This window comes from Pinus tabuliformis, chromosome 1_1 (genome assembly GCF_031772625.1).
Source record: "Pinus tabuliformis cultivar Carrire ecotype Pingquan chromosome 1_1, CPIR1, whole genome shotgun sequence".
In the NCBI taxonomy this organism is placed as follows: Eukaryota; Viridiplantae; Streptophyta; class Pinopsida; order Pinales; family Pinaceae; genus Pinus; species Pinus tabuliformis.
In genome coordinates this window covers 877,526,553-877,548,889 of record NC_142297.1, presented here as the reverse complement: position 1 = coordinate 877,548,889, position 22,337 = coordinate 877,526,553, and the positions used below count along the sequence as shown (strand labels likewise).

The 22,337-nt window shown below is 37.6% G+C and overlaps 1 protein-coding gene across 2 annotated transcripts; it reads left to right on the top strand.

Annotated features, from left to right (window-relative positions):
• The first annotated feature begins 13,126 nt into the window (after window positions 1–13,126).
• LOC149217130 (putative receptor-like protein kinase At1g11050) lies at window positions 13,127–19,760 on the top strand. Of its 2 annotated transcripts, none has more exons than XM_089391314.1 (2): window positions 13,127–14,349; window positions 19,273–19,760. In XM_089391314.1, exon 1 carries the CDS (start codon window positions 13,222–13,224, stop codon window positions 14,005–14,007), a length of 786 nt encoding a protein of 261 aa, XP_089247440.1. In that variant the 5' UTR covers window positions 13,127–13,221; the 3' UTR covers window positions 14,008–14,349; window positions 19,273–19,760. The 2 variants fall into 2 exon arrangements, with proteins under 2 accessions (XP_089247440.1, XP_089247439.1); XM_089391313.1 differs by having other exon boundaries at window positions 19,276–19,755.
• Window positions 19,761–22,337: the final 2,577 nt, after the last annotated feature.

Here is a 22,337-nt window from a genome sequence, read left to right as displayed (position 1 = left end):
AGCGCATGTTGAGCTATGGTGATGGCGATTATAGTCTCCATGTGACAGCTGTCATTCTGACACGCATTTGTATTATATATGTAAAAAAAGAGGGCCCATAATGCTTCTAAAGGGAATTAGCCCCTCCCATAAAAAGCGCATGTTGGGCCATAGTGATGGCGATTATAGTCTCGATGTGACCGCTGTCATTCACATTTGTACTATATATGTAAAAAAAAAGACCCATAATGCTTCTAAAAGGAATTAGCCCCTCCCATTAAAAAAAAAAAACAAAAAACACAAACTAAATTGATAACATTGATCAATATATTTGGATGTTTAGCTAGAAAATACTCACTTGTTATTCCTACTTCCTATTGGATGAAAGAACTTTTAATCGGTTTAATGTTTCAAGTGAACAATCCATTCTTGATAATGATAGAAAGAAATTTCTAAATAAATAGATGACAAAGTAGCCATTAAAGAAATATTAAAAAAATAGGCCAAAACTGGGTAGATTTTTTTGTTGTTAACTATATTTAAATACGGTGGTATCTTTTTTTTATATTAGTTTTTCAATATGTTAATTCATTTTGGAAGAATATAATTTAAATCAAATCTCACAGGGCTACAAATAAGACAAATTGTTTTTCCATCGATATACAAAACTAATCTAATCCTAATTTAAAAAGAAAAACTTTATTTCCTAATTTCGAAAAACAAATACGACCAACGCTCTGTCCATAGGAGTAATTTAGTGTTTGATTAAAGAAATAATCCTGGAAAAGCTGGAATGAGTCATCTTGCATTACAATAGGTATTGGATCCCAGTCTGTATACAACCTCGATACGCAACTTCGGAGATATAAACTTCTTGTCCTTATCCATAGTTTTGTGCTTTACCTTCAGAAGAATCTCAGGCATTTTTCTCCCGTGATAGTTTTGGATATGAAAAATGAAGTTGAAGACTTTCGTTGTGCTGCTAATGCTGCTAACGTCTTGGGCGTTCGCTAATGCAGAATGTCCGATGGACCTTCTCTATGTCCGTCAATTACGGTGGAACAAGTCTTCCTGTAAATCAGCCATCAGTGGCGGCATTGATGACCCTTGCTGCCAGACGCTGCTGAGCTTGTTCGAGGTAGGGTTTGCTCAGTATTTGAAGGATACATCCATGTTTGAACTTCCCACCAATGCTTCTGCTGTCTCCTGTCTCGGGCTCTTTCAGCAGCAGCTGGACTCTCTGGGTCTCTCACCACACTTGGTGTCCATCTGTTTTGAGAATAAGATGTCTGGGTTTGTAACAAGCCCCTTCATCTGTGCAGGCATACAAACCAAGCAGGACTGGATTCGCAAAGTGGGGACTACTAAGATGGATTCTGCCTGCAAAGCCGACCTCTCAGATCTAGCCGCTTGTCAGGCCTGCAAGGACAGTGGACCTCGTTCAAAAGAAGCTAGTGGACATGAACAAAATTTTTACAGTGGCTGCAACCAGTTTGAAATGCTACGATTTCACGGTTCTGTATGCTGGGGGAGTGGTGAATGAGATGGGCCCTAAGAGCAGAAGTACTGCGCACTGTGTCTTCCGCGTGCATTTTGTGAAAACCTCGTCGCGTTGCCGAGTTTTGACCTGCGGTTTCATGGCCGTTGTGGCAGCCCTCGCGATCTGCGCTCTCGGGCTTCTCTATTCTCTGTGGGTGAGAAAGAGGAATCGTAAGGCTGCGGGCGCAGGAGATTCGTGAGAGGGAACGGGGAACTTCTGAAGTTATCAGTGGAACTCCCCTCGAACCCGATCCTGGGCGCGTATCACGTGACATTTCGTTGACTGGATATATTTTGTTTTATAATAAGGGTTGAAAACTTATGCTTATACCGCTTCATTGACGTGTGCCACGTTTAGCCTGAATTTTCTAAGTTGTTGTTAGATTCGAGGTAACCTGTTCTATTCCGCAGGAGTCTACTGCAACTTTTATTCGAATTCCTTGGGCCACTTGGCCTTAATTTGAACTGGCACGTGGCAGCTCCGAATTGGCCATGTGGTCCCACTGTCCAACTGTGCGCCAGTCACTGCTGAGTCATAGGGTCATGTGGCCCTTCCTTTTGCAAAACTGGACAGTTTTCAACTAAGCATAGAATTCGCATAAGATGTCCATTTGATGTGCCATTCACGGTGTTGGGTGCGTATCGTCGAGAAGAACTTCAACTTGGCACTGTGTGCCGACGCATTTGAATCCTTTTGAAAATGAGCATTTGCATTGATCCGCCTGGATCACAAAATATTTTCCTTCTCGTTTGTATTGTCACCTTCACCTATGGGCCTCAATATAATATTTTCTTCAAACAAAATCCAGTGGCCAGAATTTTCATATTTTTCAGTAATAAACTCTGATTCCATCCTAGTAGAGGGTTGAAATTTAATCTCTACATGAGTGAAAAACAATTTTTCCTTATCCGATTTGCCACCCCAAATAGTATTTGATTGATGTCCCAAATGTTGGAACCTATTTATCCGTCCCTGCCATCTAGCAATGGCTAGGGACTATAGTAATCCAAATGGGTTGATATAGCATTAATTTGAAGTGCTATTACGGTGATTATACCAAAGTTTTCAAATGCGTCGTGCCAAGATAAGCAAAGTCCTCTGGTTTGCCATCTTATTTGGCCTCTTCCCAAGGTGGAAGAGGTCGGAGCATAGGCTATTTTGGTTAGCCGTGTTTATTATTGGTGACCGTCAGACGATTTCATATATTAATGTTAACATTACTTAACATTAGTTTGAATTATTTGCAGTTTTAGTTTGAGCATATTGGCAGGCAGGTGTTCTGCATGCAGGCGTTGCAGCTGTCCATGCATGGCGGAGGTCTCATGTTTCGCTGGCCTCGCTTGGTTGTTAATACCCTGGACCTGACCTGCTCAGGAGCCGAATTAACCTGAATCGCAAAGCGACCGGGTCAATGGCTGGAACTGAAACCGGATCTGGGACTGGAACTAGAAGAGATGCTGAGGGGACTGGATCTTTCGAACGAATGGTCGGTATGGCTCCTGCCTTTGCCTCTGCCGTTGATGCTTAAACCTTTGAGCTCTCGACCTGGAAAGGATGCCGGTGGATAAGCTAGAAGGTATGCTGGGCAAGACGTCTAATCTACTGGAAGGTACGCTAAGCAAGATGGTAGTGGGTAAACTTCATCAACGACAGAACCAACCGGATCAACTTATTCATCGCCGGGATCAATTGCTTAATCTGGACCAGGAACTGCTTCTGAGTATGGATTTGGATCTGCACCGGGATCGCTTATACTGGTGCTTCCTTAGCTACTGCTGCTACCCTTGCCTCTCTAGCCGCTTTTACCGCTGGATCCTCTACATATGAATTAGGAACTACAGGCTCTGGCTTTCTAACTGTCTCTGCCTTCAATCAACCTTCCTGCTGCCTGCTTCACTCAACCCGCCTATCTCACCTACCCATCCATCATCTATCCCAGCCAATCATACCTAACCTGCCGACCTAACCTACCTCACCATCAAGCATACCTCCCATATCTTCATTCCTACCCTCTCGTCTTCACTACCTCAGCGTCAGACCTCACATGTAGTCATTTCCACCATCTATTCATCATTACTAGCCTACCTCACCTACCTTTATGCCTAACCTACCTGCATCACTCAAACTGACATTGGCGAAGGTGCAACAGTGATGACAGTGTTGTGGTGCAGCGTGATTAGCAGGTTCTGCAGCAGTCTCTTCCACAACAGTAATCGTAATCAGTTAACTCGCAGCAAATTCGCCAGATCCGGATCTAAGGGTTGAGAGTAGAGTGGAGGATTTGGAGGAACCTTGTTCTCAGAAGAACAAGCGGCTTCGCACAGACTTTGGGTGCTAAGATCCAGAGTCGAGAGGGAAACAACCCAGGTCGTACGCTAAGGTCCCTGAGCAGCCGTAGCAAGCCAGCAGCTAGAGACAGATGCCCCAAACTTTGAGCGATAGGAATGGGGACGGGCTTCACATAGAGCTGTTGGACGGGACGGGCGTTCGAAACAACCACTTGCTGGAGTCATGCGGGCGGGTAGGCACTATTGAGATTGTTGGGGGGGACAGGCTTCACCGGATACAATTTCTTAATTAAGACAGTACCCTACAACCCCAGCTTATAACGACTCTAGGGGAAGCAAGGGTTCAAGGCCTAGGTCGCTCTTCCACTTAACGTCTCAAAGTTCACGATACCGCGACAATAGGTTTTCAGAAGCTGGCCATAGAGGGTGGTTGCATTGATTGACAAGGTGCACATAAAAGAATAGGAAAGCCCTTCTATCTAGCCCGAGGAGAAAACCAAATTTGATTGCCATGAAGGGAATAGCAAAAATAGCAATGGCGGTGACATCTGTTTGGGGAGCTATGACAACTGTTGGGCCATCACCTAGGGTAGTAATATGTTTGTGGAGCTATGGCATCTATTGGGCCATCACCTAAGGTAGCAAGAAGAGCAATGCTGCTGCCATATGTTTGGGAAGCTACTGCGACGCTGATTTGATGGAGGTTAACGTAAGTCAGGTCATTTGTACGTGTTACCTGCTAATTATTCATTGTGTACACATTTCATTTCATTTACATTTTATTTGCATTTTGAAAGTGTTAAACTAATGTTAGTATTAGTTCGAAGCATTAAATGCTATGGGAGGTACCGAATGCAACCGAATGCAATATCAAAGTTGGTTGATTGCTTGCTGTCTTCATGACACTGCCACCAGAGCCAATTCAAGTTCCTGGTTTTGCTCCTTCACCATCAAAGCACGTTCCAAACAGCATCCCTCATGTGGTTGTAGAAATTCCTAAGAAACAGAAAACAAGTACTTTAAGAGCTGCACTTGGGCCTTTTCTTGGAGGGTTTACACTACTAGGAATGGTGGGATTTTTGGGTTACTGGTTAATCAGGCGCAGGGAGATGTCAATGATTACAAAACTAGAATATCAAGCTGACAAAGGAGAGGCATTGCAGACTGCCCTGATTGGAAATAGCAGGGCTCCAGTGGCAGCTGGTGTTCGGACGAAGCCAAAGCTTGAGAGTGAAAATGTCACATAGGATGACAGAGTTAAAGATGATTTTAAGATCGTTGAATCTAAACTCAGGACTGATAAACGTATCATTGATGCCAATATTCCTTTCAGGGAAAGTATCGTATGCAAGTTTCCAGTTTTGTTTGGCAGCAGTTGCAGTTTAGTGGTTTGCACCTGTTTTTCTCCATATGCATATAACCAAGAATATCTAAACCTGCTAGGTGAAGGGAAATATTTTATGGACATATGCTTGTTCCTTTGGGTTGAAGAAGCTATCTTGCAACATGAAGATTGCTTGGACTCATTAACTTTGTTAACAGACCATCTGTGTTTTCACTGGGAGTGGATGCATTTGAGATCTATGTTTTTCATTGGGAGTGGATGCATTTGAGGGCTCTTTTGATAATTTTCTGTCTTGCATAAGGATAAATCTCATACTTGGAGATTCACTGTAAGTCATTTAGAGTTGTCATTGCAAGAAGCTTTGCTGTTATCAATTGTTTGAGACAATTTTCTATATATATGAAAACTTTCTGAAAAGAGTATCAGCGTGCTTGATAGGTCTAATGTCTTAATTGTTAGCATTTATTTTGTATGGGGTATATTTTATGTTTGTGTCTAACCTGAGAGGTTATATAACAATAAGATTCTTTGACTTATATGCTAGCAGAGTTGGAAAGTTTGAGATGAATATATATTTAGCGGATAGATTGTAGCTTCTAATATCATCAATATGAAAAAAATCCTTGTCAAGTTAGCCTTCTCAGTGTTGATATTTCAAAACGGATGGTCAAATATATTTATATGTCTAAGCTATTGATCATTCATTCTCTGAATATGACCCTTTCAAAAGGAAGCATGGAGCCAGTCGCCCTATTTTCTCCGAATTTGACAAAAGTTGGTTATTCTTGAAAGTTCCTTTTTGCCTAACTCTATGATGTAACTGGACTCAGGCTTTATATCACTAACTCGAAGCTTTCCTCTCTGTCTTTCAACTACTGTGTTCTTTGTATCTTCTTTAATGGATTTTGTATACAGTTCAACAATTACCAAGGATTCCTGTCATCTGCCATCTCTGTTAACTGGGCCTCTCGGAGATTGAGCCATCGGGGGAAACTTCTCTTCCTTTTGTTCCCAATCTAGTCTGGAGAACACATTGTCAATTAACATAACTTCAACTAACACTATCGTTAACCTGGTCACTGGGAATACAATTGATTGGAACCACATAGAATTTTTCTAGAACTATGACAAACTTAGGAATACAGTGCCTCCCATCCTAAGCAGCTGGGGAAGACAGTTCGAGCCTACCTCCCAACATATTGATAAAGCATAACTCATACACCAGCCCAAGAGCTAGAAGCTGTGCTGCCACCTGCTCTGTTTCTATTCATGCTGCTCTGTTTCTGTTCTATCAACCTAGAAATGCCTTCTAATCTGTGGAGATCAATCCCTCATGATCTCTAGGAACACCAACCAATTTTTTTGTTTTTTACTTCAATGGGATGCCTGTAGAAGTTGATGCTTAGTATGGATGCTTCAAATTCTGTATACTGTTCTTCTTGTTTGGTGTTATCTTGATTATGAGAATTTTTTAATGGACATACACAAAGTGCTGGGGAGGGTAGCTCACAGCTGCGTTTACAGAAGCAGGCTGAGTTGATTGTGTTGCCACCCTAACCTGCCATGAACATGTTTCAAGTAAAGCAATGCATGAAGATGTTTTATTAAAAGCATTACTGTTGAAATGATCCACAACTAGTTTTTCCCCAATTACAGCTCTGGTTACAACTGGAATCAATGGCCACGTAAATTCTTCTTTTAGTTCACTAATGTGTTTCATTATTCTGAGCACTAGATTTTCAAGCTTGAAACTTGCATCTCAGTATATTTGTAGTTAGTGTATGGCCTACTTATATCCACTAACTTGCTGATGTTTCAAATGAATTTCAAGGCAGTGGATTCTTTAAATGTTATGGTTGTCCCTTCAAGCTTGCTAGCCATGGTTGCTTGATAGGTCTAATGTCTTAATTGTTAGCATTTATTTTGTTCAGAGCCATAGGAATACAGTGCCTCCCATCCCAAGCAGCTGGGGAAGACATTTCGAGCCTACCTCCCAACATATTGATAAAGCATAGCTCATACACCAGCCCAAGAGCTAGAAGCTACACTGCCACCTGCTCTGTTTCTATTCATGCTGCTCTGTTTCTGTTCATATTTATGTTCTTCTATTCTATCAACCCATAAATTCCTTCTAATCTGTGGAGATCAATCCCTTATGATCTCTAGGAACACCAACCAGTTTTTTTGTTTTTTACTTCAATGGGATGCCTATAGGCGAGAATAGTTATTGGATGGTTTGATGACTGGAATCAATGGCCATGTAAATTCTTCTTTTAGTTCACTAATGTGTTTCATTATTCTGAGCACTAGATTTTCAAGCTTGAAACTTGCATCTCAGTATATTTGTAGTTAGTGTATGGCCTACTTATATCCACTAACTTGCTGCTGTTTCAAATGAATTTCAAGGCAGTGGATTATTTAAATGTTATGGTTGTCCCTTCAAGCTTGCTAGCCATGGATTTCTTGGAATTTTGTTAGGGTATTCAAACATACAAGTGCTCGAATATTGATATTCATTTTATACGAAGACAAATATTGTCAATGATATTCTGCAGAGACCTTATGGATTGTATTGGTCTGTGAGTTGATTGTGTTGCCACCCTAACCTGCCATGAACATGTTTCAAGTAAAGCAATGCATGAAGATGTTTTATTAAAAGCATCACTGTTGAAATGATCCACAACTAGTTTTTCCCCAATTACAACTCTGATACAAGTAGCTAGTTTTTCCCCAATTCTCAGGCTGAACTTAATGCAGGGACTTGCTGCCTCGCAACTTCCCTTGTTTGAATAGGAATCTCATCATCTCCAATATTATCCCTTTCTTCAGATGTTGAGTCAAGGATATATCGAAGGAAATTGTAGTAATTAGGAAAAACCTAGAGAAAATTCTGCAAGATTTGTTGTTCTAATTCATTAATCTTTAATTTGATGTTACACTTTTGACTTTCCTTGTGATGGCGTTGGATATATTTCTCCAAGTTTGTATAACTATGGAAGTATGGAAATTCATAGTGGTTTAAAAGAGAAGTGAATTCTTCGTTGTTGAGCTGAGTGAAAATCAAGATCATAGTCTTTGGACATCTGCTCCAACTCAGATCAAAGGGAATTGGCATTAACTTTTTTGAATTGAGGACTGAAATACTTTCTTGATCGTTTATAATTAGTAGTGAGAAAAGAATGTCTTTCATATCCTTCAATAAATAAAAACACAATGTTTCGATATTGCTAGAACTTTAAGAGGGGTCATACTTATATACCTTCCAATGTTTAGGTTGAACCCATGATAAACCCTAATATAATTTTCAGAATTTTGGACATGAATTATCTTGACCCTCTGAGTTTGTTTCAATCTATGAAAAGTGGTGGTGACAATAGTAGACAAAGCTTCCAGATGGTTATGTTATTTAATGCACACAAAAACATCATCACACAAACTGACTACATACCATATGAAATTGCAAGAAACCTGTTTCCTTGATGCATCTTTGAGATAGGTACCTTGATGACAATAGAAAACAATTATGAAATGCTTCAAAAGAATAATGTACAAACCTAGTTCAAATTTGTCTTCCTCCATTTGCACATGAACAAAATGATCTATAACACCCATCTCCTTAAATATTCTACCCATCATTTGCTTGTCCCCATAGAAGCCAATTGTCAGAAATAATTATTGATTAAAGGAGTTAAAACTCATTCTGATATCAAGGCAATGGTTCTCTACAAATTTAGGTACAATTCAATTATAAAGACAAAGAATATGCTCTTTTGGAAGACAAACCTTCTCTACAAAACTCAAAACATGCTTGCCAAATATGATTCTCATAACTTGAAAGAGAGAGACCTGTGAATCCTTGCATGAGGCTTCATCAATAGCAATTTGGTTTAGTAACTCAATTTGAAGGCTTTTAGAATTCATAAATGCACTTGGGGATTGGTTATTGGTGGTAATTGTTTGTAATAGTTTACCCAGCGTCTCATGTGGAATCAATTTTGTAGGACTTTCAAATACCAAATTCATCAATGCGCTTGGGTTTTGGTTATTGATGATAACTATATGAAGATGGTCCATTCATAAAGAGACGCGTATAGAGGCCGTCAATCCAAAACTACTGTGAGAAGTTGAGCGCAACATTATCCACCTCTTATGATGACCCAACAATGGGAAATCTTCTAATTATCTAATGTACAAGATCAACGGTGCATGACGGCACACAGTTGCATAAGAGGGGAGTTCTTATCAAAAGGAGATGCTTATGATGTAATAATATTTTGTTCATATATTTAAAACAACATGACCAACAAAATAATCTTCCCCTGAAAAATAAATTCAACACATATACTACATAGCTCATTAAGGTGGTTGCGTCCAACAACCCTCGCCTTATAATTTTAGAATCTAAATGGTTTCCCTAACAGTTTGGATGCAAATTTTTCTTTTAGTTTCGTCCTTTTATTTATGGCTGTTAAATTGCAGTTAATGTCATTTTCATTGATAATAAGTATTGATATGAGTATTCCATTATGATTTTTTGAGTTTCTTCTAAAAAAATCTTATAAACTTCTTGGGTTCTTTCATTCATTGTGAAATTTATGTATAGAGTGTTTTATAGCGTTTATTTTGTAATTTTAATTTGTCAATATTTCTTTGTATCACAACAAGTTTTCATATTTTATATTCCTTCATATATGGTTTAGGGTTATTTTGGTTTTGTAAACCTTTTGATATTTTCCGCAACAAGTAACATTTTAACATAGTTTTGCTTTCTATAAGCATCAAGGTAGTTTGTGAATTGTAGCGTTATCGTGTTTGTGACTTCAAAATATCTGGAATATTTGCAACAACTATATGTCTTGTAATCCTATCATGCTCTACAGAATAATTTTGATAGTCACTTACGTTGTTGAATAGATGTTTTAGCTAGCTTGGTAGAAGATAAAATAATTTAGGGTTTGATATTGCCTGCATATATATAAAAACTTTCTCTTATGGACAATACGAAGATAAATTTTATTAGAAAAAAAATAATTCTGATTTCCTTCAACTGTAATGTCTATGCAAAGAGAAATGTTGTCATGGGTGAATTGATACACATACATTTTTATTTGTAACAGTTCTAATATATTTAAAAATAAATTACTTAATTTTTTTAACAAACATTGAACACAACTATTAAGTATAAAGTTACAAATGATTTGATGCCATGGCTATTTACAAGAATTTTCTCCATCTCAATATATGCAATTCCAAATTAATTGATGCTCTGAATAGTTGAGCTTTTACATGAGTAAATATTGTTACAGTATGATTATAGTGAGTTTGAATCCTTATGTTTATGCGGTGCATATTAAAATTTGTATATTTCCATTCACATTGTGTAAAGTTGAATACAGATGAGTATGGCCATGGATTTTTTTTCATATACACTATTATTACACTTCACTTGTTGGTTCAAACCCAATGCAAAATGCTATTTACACAATAATACAAGACCAAATTGAAATCCCTAGTTGAAACAATTTCTTTTAAAATAGAGAACTACCAAGGAAAATAATACCAGAACATGAAAGCATTGTATTTTGCATGAAAGCTCAGGCTGCACAACCATGAATTCAATCTAAGCATCCTTGGTAGATATATATTCCCGAAATAAATGGGGCAATTGGATTTAAAGATAATAACCATTGAGTTAAAAAAGCATGATTTGAAAAAATATTCCCGAATCAGAATAAAACATAACTTAGTAAAAAAATATGACATTATTCATTTTAGTATGGACATTTTGAAAAGGCTACAATAGAGCATGGGAAAAATTTACCCTAAATATATTTTTTCCTGTTTTAGTGTCCATATGGATATTAAATTTTGTCTCATAGCCTTCTTATCCAATCATGAGCAACAATAGGGAAGACATTGGTTCACGTCTTCTATTGAATGGATCCATGGATATGGCTAGCCCTATTGATCATAATGATCCTAGCTTGCTCCTCCTAAGACTGGGTCAACCATATTACACTTTCTTATATTTATATTTACCTTCTCATCCATAGTCACTCATGGTTGTCCCTATTTGATATCATCCTTCTGTTGCGACAATTTTTAGATATTTGTGTAATGATTTTTCGTTGTTAAGCAAGCTTCATAGGAAAACCACCTAAAATTAGATCTTTGAAAATAGCTCATAATTTAAGAAAACATTTTCCTAAGAAACAAATACGAATAAGATAGAAATAAATATACTCACCTGGAGTTACTACCTAAGACTATTTATGTTTTCTTTAACACTTTAACATATAGGAATAAAAGTGCAAATGTGCAAACTTAATAGTGATTACTACCCACCAAAAATAATCAATTAACCTTTCCACTTCATATATCTTTACAATTTTTCTAAAAAAATAACTTCCACATAAGTGGTGGTAACTATAGTACCTTGCAACACTTATTACAAAATCATGAAATCATATAATTAATCTCTTATTAGGTCATGGGGAAATAGATTATCCTAAGAAACATCGAGACTTCACCTAATTTCCTACAATTTGACAAGATCCCACTAGCTCACAAATCATTCCTACATAAAACTAACCTTAACTTAAACTCCACTCAACTAAAAAAATATTAACTTTTATATTAAAAATATTATAATAAAGTAAAAGTTAAACGCCTTTCGAGAAAATATGTATATATCCGAGTTCACTTTTCCAAAAACCTAAACCTAATAATCATTGAGTGTTAAACCGTAAAATAAACCCGGAGACTAAGCTCACAATTGGATAACTAAGTTTGCAGTATTTGTTTATATTTCAGCAAACATTCTAATAGGATAAAAATCCTAACTTTCTTTGTAGTACACGACAAATATTATCGAATAACTTTATATTAGCATTCGGAGTATAATAAATTGGCTATGAAACAACATTAGCATGTCTTGCACCATTCATAGCAATAGCCTTCCATGTGGAGAGATAAGCATTGGGTAACTCACCACGTAATTTGCTTCATCACCAATCATAAAATAATACTTAAAAATAATATGTTGTAATACCGATTATGTTTTTAATCAGGATAATTGGCAGATTTACATTTTGTTGCTAAGGAGATTTGAGATTCACTAAATGGAACTATCACTATACTCTTGAGTGTAACAGACCGTGCATAGGATTTGTTAGAGAAATAAACCGAGTTTCAAATCTAGATGACATTTGTATATTGTTTAGCAAATGTTTAACATAACTCAATAGACTAAATTGATAACATTGATCAATATATTTGGATGTTTAGCTAGAAAATACTCACTTGTTATTCCTATTTCCTATTTGATGAATGTTTTTGTTGTAACAAAATTTTTGTCGAAAAATGGTATTTCTATTCGACAAATGGTATTTTTTGTGATTTTTGCCGAAAAATCTCTCTTACCAATTTTTTTTTTAAATATGTAAAACGTCTAATCGGTTTAATGTTTCAAGTGAACAATCCATTCCATTCTTGATGGTGTTAGAAAGAAATTTTCTTTTAGATAATTATGTAGAACTCTTAATCGGTTTAATGTTTCAAGTGAACAATCCATTCATCCATTCCTGATAATGATAGAAAGAAATTTTTAAATAAAATAGATCACAAAGTAGCCATTAAAGAAATATTAAAAATATGGGTCAAAATTGGGTAGGTTTTTTTGTTCTTAACATATTTAAATATGGTGGTATCTTTTTTTTTATATTAGTTTTTCAATATGTTAATTCATTTTGGAAGAATATAATTTAAATCAAATCTCACAGGGCTACAAATAGGACAAATTGTTTTTCCATCGATATACAAAACTAATCTAATCCTAATTTAAAAATAAAAACTTTATTTCCTAATTTCGAAAAACAAATACGACCAACGCTGGAAAAGCTGAAATGAGTCATCTTGCATTACAGTAGGTATTGGATCCCAGTCTGTATACAACCTCGATACGCAACTTCGGAGATATAAACTTCTTGTCCTAACTATCCATAGTTTTGTGCTTTACCTTGAGAAGAATCTCGGGCATTTTTCTCCCGTGATAGTTTTGGATATGAAAAATGAAGTTGAAGACTTTCGTTGTGCTGCTAATGCCGCTAACGTCTTGGGCATTCGCTAATGCAGAATGTCCGATGGACCTTCTCTATGTCCGTCAATTACGTTGGAACAAGTCTTCCTGTAAATCAGCCATCAGTGGCGGCATTGATGACCCTTGCTGCCAGACGCTGCTGAGCTTGTTCGAGGTAGGGTTAGCTCAGTATTTGAAGGATACATCCATGTTTGAACTTCCCACCAATGCTTCTGCTGTCTCCTGTCTCGGGCTCTTTCAGCAGCAGCTGGACTCTCTGGGTCTCTCACCACACTTGGTGTCTATCTGTTTTAAGGATAAGATGTCTGGGTTTGTAACAAGCCCCTTCCTCTGTGCAGGCATACAAACCAAGCAGGACTGGATTCGCAAAGTGGGGACTACTAAGATGGACTCTACCTGCAAAGGCGACCTCTCAGATCTAGCCGCTTGTCAGGCCTGCAAGGACAGCGGAGATCTCGTTCAAAAGAAGCTGGTGGACATGAACAAAAATTTTACAGTGGCTGCAACCAGTTTGAAATGCAACGATTTCACGGTTCTGTATGCTGCGGGAGTGGTTAATGAGTTGGGCCCCAAGAGCAGAAGTACTGCACAGTGTGTCTTGCGCGTGCCTTTCGTTAAAACCTCGTCGCGTTGCCGAGTTTTGACCTGCGGTTTCATGGCCGTTGTGGCAGCCTTCGCGATCTGCGCTCTCGGGCTTCTCTATTCTCTGTGGGTGAGAAAGAGGAATTGTAAGGCTGCGGGCGCAGGAGATTCGTGAGAGGGAACGGGGAACTTCTGAAGTTCTCAGTGGAACCCAACAGCCGGGCCGTTTGGTTTGGCATTCAAGAGATCAACGCCGTCACAGACAATAGACGAGAGAGTACGGCAGAGCGGGGCAGAGCGTGTGATGGGGAGATTTGTTTTGGTTGGTATTTTGTGTTCGCATGTTATGGTGGCATTCAGACCTCGAATGGTTGAAGCCGTGAAGATGCTGCAGGGAGAGGTTGAGATCCCTAAAATTCGTGACAGGCCTTTGCCGCTTATGCATCATGGAATAGCTGGTCTTGCAAATGATTCAAGCAGGCTGGATGGCAATGAGTCAACACAGTCCGTATTTTAGGTAAATTTCAGTAACTGAATAGGAGTAGTCTAACCAGATTGGATTTTTTTGGGTTTGAAAAACATTTTTTGTAAATCCAGATTAGATTACATTTGCGCAGATTTTTAATGATACTAAACCTATTTCAACCATATGATTGAAATACTATTACTATTTCTTAAAATTTATTTACCCAACGACTTTTAACCATTCAAACCATTCTTGGACGCGGAATGCATATGCAACCGGTGTTGACCTTTTCGGCACCGTAGAAAATGCACACAGTGCAGGGAGAACATTATGGAGTAGTCTATAATGTGACTTTTCGGTAACGGGAAATGCGCATTATTCCGGCATTCTTCTGACTATTGCCACGTTGCCGGAACCTCCGGTGGCCTCTTGTCCGCCGGTGCCGTCTCCGGCTACGTCGACTGCGGTTGCATTAACTCTTCGCCAACCTCTATATTTCAAATCGAAATTCAAACGCATTACGGCGCCAATTTTTCACCAAAACGAACTGCCCTGTTGCTGCGGAAGGAGATGAGACTGTTCCACCTTTTCGTTCACCTGTTCGTTCACCTGCTGTTGCAGCATTTACCCGACTGTTCACAACCAGGTACCCTGCTTCGGGATACATTTTTCTTGTTACTTCTCTCTAGTGCTGCAATTTCTTCTTTGTGTACCTTTATTGTCCACCCTCGGGAACTCTGGGAGCAGGGACCCATAATTTTTCCTTTAGTCGAAGATTACTATTCTTATTGTTATATGCAGTGGTCTAACGAGGCAGAGGAATTGTCTGGACGGCGAAAAGTGGCCGGAATCCGGATAAAAATTTTCAAAAAATCTTGAATCGTGTTTTTGAAGGTAGAAATGAATTCAGCACCATCAAAAACATCTAAAACACCTAAAATTTTGAAAAATTTTGAAGTTTAACAACTATAATTTAGATTTACAAAAATCCTGGACGGATTTTCTCTATTACCAAAATTTCCATAACTTTCTGAGCAACTCCTCAGCCTCGTTAGACTACGCGATTTGTATCAGATTCAGCCATCCCTCTCCACATAACAGAATTCTGCGTCGACAAAAGAATCCATGCATTCCTGCGCCCTAATATGGATGCATATCAGAAACCAGAGCACCATGTAAAACAAGATTAAAGATATTGCTTTCTTTCTTAATCACATAACGTTTTCAAATCCTTAAAAGCAACATGGCTTCCAACTTTCGAAGTGCTGGAATATTCATCTGAATGTCCGATCGAGGCTTCGTGACCATAACCTGCAACAAAACAAATATCTTAAGACCAGGTATTAAATGCGTGCTCCTACAGACAATGTAGCATCAGGATACATAGTTGTTGGGAACTGAGACCTATAACAATGTATGTAGCGGGAGGTTCAAAAGTAAGATGAAATATAAACATTTATTATTAGCAATAATGCCTCTATCATAGATCCATCTGCAGAGCTCTGGTAAGATGGAATGAACTCAACAATGTGATCAACCACAGAGAGAAACCAACCGATTTCCTTGCGCCACTTAGCTTTCCTTTCAGCTGACAGGGGCTCCAATTACCATAGCTCATCGAAAGTGGAGGCTGCATTCAATGGATGGATCAGTCTGTTTACTTCATAAATAGAGATTTTTCATGAAATTCCATGAATGCCCAACAACAGCGCTATCATTGCAACATTTTAATTTGTCCCAAATCTAAATAAGAGTCTTCTATGCTATGTATCTGAGGGGTTTCATACCCGAAAGATTGGTAATAGCATTAGACAAGGCCGTAGCTGAAGAGACACCCTTGTTTCCTCCAGACATGTCCTCCACCAGTAACCGCTTGGCAAACATCTCTATCACAAGTTCAACATCTTCCCAAAAGCATTGTTAGGCAGGATATCCAATCAACCATCAAATCCATATATATTCAATAACATACATAAATACTTGTAGAATTCTTGTATTTTGTGTCTTTCTCTAGGCAATAAACATAAATCAATATTGAACCCTCACTGATAAAGACCTACAGAGTCCATAGAATGGCAATCATCTTCTTGCTTCGATCTCTTGCTCTCGGATTGCATGTCTGGAAGCCTGTCTGGCCAAGCATCTATTTCCAGAGCCTGTGTCTATGAATTTTTAGGCTGCGAAGAAGGGGTATCATCCATATCAAAATCCTCCGACTCAAATAAACCTTTTACAAATACAGTCAAAGCAGGCACATGTACTTCCATGGATCGAGATTGTGAATACCTCCTCGATCTCCCTGTGGTACCTTCCATTGAAAGCAGACACATGTACTTCCATGGATCGAGATTGGGAATGCCTCCTCGATCTCCCTGTGGTACCTTCCATTCAAAAACCCGATTGAAAAAAAAAAATTGAAATGAAATGTCCATATTGGAGATACTGGTTCAGACAACATTATATTAAAAGAGAATTTTTTCCCCTTTTTTTTTCTCTTCTTGGATTCTAAATTGAACAAGGGATACTCTAGCCTGCCAACTGTTACAAAAAACTTCCTAATTCAGCAAATTAAACTTGAATTCTCTCTTTAATACCTCCAAAATCAAGGAACTTCCGAGACATTCCTACTCAATACAGATCTGAAAGACTCAGATCAAGTGTTTCAGATGCAAAAAATCGCAGAGTGGAATTATTTTTCAGTTTCTGAATATACTGAGAAAGTTTTATTTGTCTATTAAGCTGCCATTCATTCACCCATTGTGGTTTCAGCTGGGTTGGGAGAAGGAAATCTAGCTTTTGTGGTGCCTATGGATCCTTGTTTCGGTTAACAAATAAGGAAAATAACCTTCTGTAGTTTAGAAAGGAGGGTTGTTTAGTTTTATTGCTAATCAAGTCAAGGCAAGTAGTAGTATTACACGTCAAAATTATGAAGTATCTAGTGTGCATACTCAAATTTATATGCTCAAAGAAAATTCTGTATTTCCCATAAATTTAAATAAATAACTATTTGATAAAAAAGAAAACATATAAATAAAAGGACAAAAGGGAATTTTTGGATGGCAATTGAAATATTTGTGGATGACTTTATATAATAAATCATGACTAGAACGAGTAGAACAAGGAAAAATCCCAACAAGTTCTCCGAATTTTCTTGGATTTAATCTAGCATCCTTAGCAAGATCCGAGCAAGATATACATCCTAGAGGTTTCCCATAGTAAAAGAATTCTGAAAACTATGAGTTGTTGATTATATTCTTCAGATCACAATCCTCAAGTTTGACAGATTGCTAATGCATGAAAGTGGAAACTATTCACTTCATACTTTCTACCTCAGCATCAAAACCAGATCCATTGTATGTATTTGACATTGGCAACAAAAAGTAATGAATGGTTGCATTCTCCAATTGAGAGGCAATTCTAGCTTCCAATAGAGTTTTGTATTCGCTACAGAGCTCGTAGCCTAAAGATTTGTGAAGAAAAGAAAAGGGAAAATCAAGAGGTATAGAAGATGTTTCCACAGGAAGCAGTCTAATAACACATTCTGTAACTTTTTTAGGCTTTCATTTTTTTCTGGTGTTCCATTTATATCATCTACAATTTGCTGTCTTTTCTCGAGAATAATCCATTTCGTACCATATTGAACTATTACTTACCTATTGTCTGGCTAGCTTGCACCCATTTTCCTTTTTTTTTCCTCTGAAAAAAAACAATTCCCTGCAGCCAGCCGATCCCAGAACTCATATGCTCACATGGTGCTTCTTTTACGCTGTTGAAATGATCCCATGGCACTCCCCAGATGCTTCTAAGATGGTCTAGTAGTGCTCCTTGGTTTCTCTTGCCAGTCATGTTCCAAAGTCCATTCTTACCCCTTATTTTGAATGAAGCTTTGCTTGTTATTTTGATCACACACACACTACTGATTTTGATCACAAAGCAGGTTTACAGGATGATAAAGCTTTGGGTGGCCTAGGGACATACACGTGTGCTTGATTGGAGAAGTGTGTTTGATGATGTTGATGCTTTGGTGGTTCTCCATGTTGATGTGGGTAGATGGCTCATGTGATGAGCTTTGATGCTATAGTGTATTATTGATGATGTAACGTGCTCCTAGACATCGTGATGTTTACATTGATCACTTGACCTAGTTTGTCCTAGCACCTTGGGGCTTGTTTCTTGAGTACCCACAGATTGAATGAAGTTGGTGGACTACAATTAACTGAACTGATAGTAATATCTTCTTACACTCAAGGAGATAAAGAATATATGCATTTCATGCAGAAGGGAAAGCAGGAAAATGGGAACAAATTAGGCTGGCAATTCGTTTCCTTTCTGATTTAGTGCTTAATTTGATATTTGTGCAATGCATGTGTGCAGAGAGAGAAACAGATATTACAATGAAATCAATTCATGAAGATTTCCAAGCTCTTTTGGCATAGGGCCAGATAAATTAATTAGTGCAAAGGTCCTGAATCAATGAATGCTGTTGGACATCAGTCATGCAAATTGTCTGCAGATGAAATCTGTTTCCTAGTAGTAATAGTTGATGATTTCAAGTATTATGACCTACAAAAAAATTCTACCAAATGGAGATACCTTCATTTTTATTCATTAGCCTAGCTACTTATGAAGGAAGAATGAGAAGTTCTGTAGAATTTCAGAATATCATTAATTTTAAAGAACATGGAATAGAAAGGGAATGATCTTACAAGTACTACATCTGTGTGAAGTTACCAATGAAGGCAAGTATTGATCCCGTTAAATAGTTTTGTCCCAAGTCCCTGCCATGAAAATTCCACCGATTACTCTGTCAAGATCTCAATTTAGATGGACAAAATAGAAGATGCACGGACTGTAGAAGATGCGCATCATAAAATCTGTTCAGTTCAAATCGTAGGAACATGATACAATGTTTTTTTCCAAATCTGTTCAGTTCAAATCGTAGGAACATGATACAATGTTTTTTTCCCTGATCAGCAGGAACGGCAGATGAACAGTCGACTGCAGCTATTCTGATCTCCTTCGGCAGCAAGCAGGGGGCCAACAGGGGAGTTTTGGTAAAAAATGGCGCGGGAGGGGATTTGAGTAGGCGGACGTTGGTGGAGCGAGTTAATGCAGCAGGCAGTCGACGTAATGTGCAACCGGAGGAGGTGACGAAGACGGTCAGCGACGGACGGAGGGTGATATAGGGCTATCGGAAAAAAACGCTTTTCGGCCACGGGATATCCCAATAATGATAGGTTGATACTAGCAATTGTCTCAAAAGGTACAAAAAAAGGCCCAATAATGATAGGTTGATACTAGCAATTGTCTCAAAAGGTACAAAAAAAAGGCCCATAGGATTATTAAATTAGAATTGTTGAATTTCTCTAGAAGAGATGTTGGTTCAAGCCTAACAGATGAGCAATTTGCGCTGGCTAAAGGCTTCCTAATTGTTTTTTATTATTGTAAAATTATATTGATAATTCATTGGTTTTACTTTCAAAAGCTTGAAGGAATTTGAAGAGTAGGTATAGAATTGCTTTGTGGGATTTGATCCCGAAATCTTTGATTTGTAGATATATACTCAATGAAATGTTAATTGGTTGAAACCCTACACAAATGTTTGATATAAGAAAATAAGCCGAAAAGGTTGAAAGTCTTAATTGGTTTGTGGAAAACCTTGTTTTCTTGGACTGGATCATTGTGCAATTACTTTTCTTTAGATGTTTTGTTTATATCTATATTGCACGGAACACATTGAATGTCTTATTTCATTTTAGAGCAAGTTAATTACCCAAAATTAAGAAACCTCTATAGATGGCCAAGCATCTACGAAGTTTTCTAGTGACCAAGGCAATAACCACCATGACTATCCCCTACCATTTGACAATGCTTCTCTACTCAACCAGATTGAATACTTAGGGAGCGAAAAGCAAGCCAATTACACAAACAAATTGCCTTTGGAAAGAATTATGCACATCGATAGAGCAAAATCCAAATACTCTACCAAGAAGAAAGAAAGTTGTGCACACAAATTTTCATTTTTAATTTATGGAAACTTATGATTTGCTATGTTAATAAATCCAAAACATTCGTAATGTAAATACACGTTTAGATGAAAAGGATAAAAAAGATAACATTGTAACATATTATAAGCTTACAAATATATCAAAGTTAGAGATATGTATAGAGTACATTACAACATCACTGTTGAAACCAAAAATACTCCTCATGAGTCTGCTCACGAATCACGAGCACCTCGAATGTGTCAGCTCTGTAGTCGATCTTTGATTGAATCCCGAGACGTTTTGAAGCCTCGACACCCCCCTCATATAACAAAAAAGAAAGAGAGGCCGATAAGATTATTAAATTGTGATAATTTCAAAGACATGTACAGTCCTAGATGAATATAGGATTAGGCGTTGGGTTAGTTTCATAAGCTAATTGTTGCCTGCTATAAGGAATAGTCCCGAAAGAAGTACATCTTTTAAAATAATAAATATACAACCAACCAAATTGAAAGAACTACTCTAAGATCAGACAAAATACTTTAATCATTGAGAGGATCAAGATCAAACCAATTCCAAATTTTTAAGTGCGTGAGTAAATGTTATAACTCACTGCTTGGGCATTTTAAAACAACAAATTGTATCATTGAATTTTTTTTGCAAACTGCTATCATTGAAATTATATAACTGATTACTGGCTAATCAGATGAAAACTTTTACATAAAAAAGCCATCCTACAAAATAGTGCTGAGGAAGAAATCATTCACAAAAGTTGCACCTCCCCTTATATCTCTTTATTTAAATCCATGTCACTGTCAAATAACTTAATCTCAAAAGTCAGCCTGGACAGGATTCCAATCAATAAAACAAAAGACACTCCCCTTCCGGAGAATTCAACAAGAATGGGACCTTGGCACAACAAATCCATTTAAATTTTAAACCTTCAATTTAACTTTGTTCACCAATGTAGAGTAATCCTGGACTGCTTTAAAATTGGAAATTAGCTCCAAATAGCAATTATATCAAATGGAAAAAGTGGGAAAAAGATGTTCTGAAATGCAAGTTGGAGGGAAAAGAAAAAATAAACAAAAACAATTATCCAATATCTGCAAGATATGTTTCACTTGTAAAGAAGAACTTTTACAACATCCAGTTCAAGTGCGAGGGGAAAATGTTAAAATTTAAAGAACAAAACTGAAATTTATATCGATGGGATCCATACATAAGGAAGAAAATCATGTGAAAATTAGAAAATCTGAAACTGAATGTGAAAATTGAGAAAATTGAAAATCTCAGAAAGCAACTCTGTAAACTGAAGAGTTCACAGCTCTTAAAGATCAACCGTTGGCCACCACCACCAACTTCCAGCAAAAATATCAGACTAAAATTACTCCCTAGACAGGTTCATGCAAATATATGACAGCCAATTGAAAATGCAAATAAGAAAAAAAATATGATCATTGGGCATGAAGGATTCCAGATAACCCTTCATAATGAAAATTCTAAGCATCAAATCAGACAATATAATAATTTCAGATTGTTACAAGGTGAGGTACATCAAATTTGGTCAGAGGTACCTTCCCACTAGCAAACACGGGTTGTATCACCTGAGATGGGGAGACATTTCTGGAATATGGATCAAGTCCCACGGAACAGGGAGAAGCATCCCCGGGAAAGGGAAATGCAAAGACATGACTACTGGGGTCGGGAACACATCACCTGGCAAAACAGACTCTGAATAAGAAACTGAAACAAAGAGATTGTTTTACTTCTAGGATGATAGGCTTCCCGAAGGGCAATATACAAAGCTGAGTACCCACTTTTTAAAATCATGTTAGGAGGGAACATCAAGATACACATTTATATTTTTGTTGATGTATGAATAATTAAAAATACCTGGAATTTATATCAATAGGATTCTTTCACTAATTATGTGAAAGTTTGGATGAAGAACATTATGTGAAAATCGAAATGAAGAGGATCGAAATTGAAAATCAGAAAATTTGAAACTGAAAGCGAAAAATTGAGAGAATTGAAAATCTAAGAAAATGA

Coding starts and splice junctions, on each gene's coding strand:
- LOC149217130 (XM_089391314.1), top strand. CDS start 13,222: ATGAAGTTGAAGACTTTCGTTGTGCTGCTAATGCCGCTAACGTCTTGG.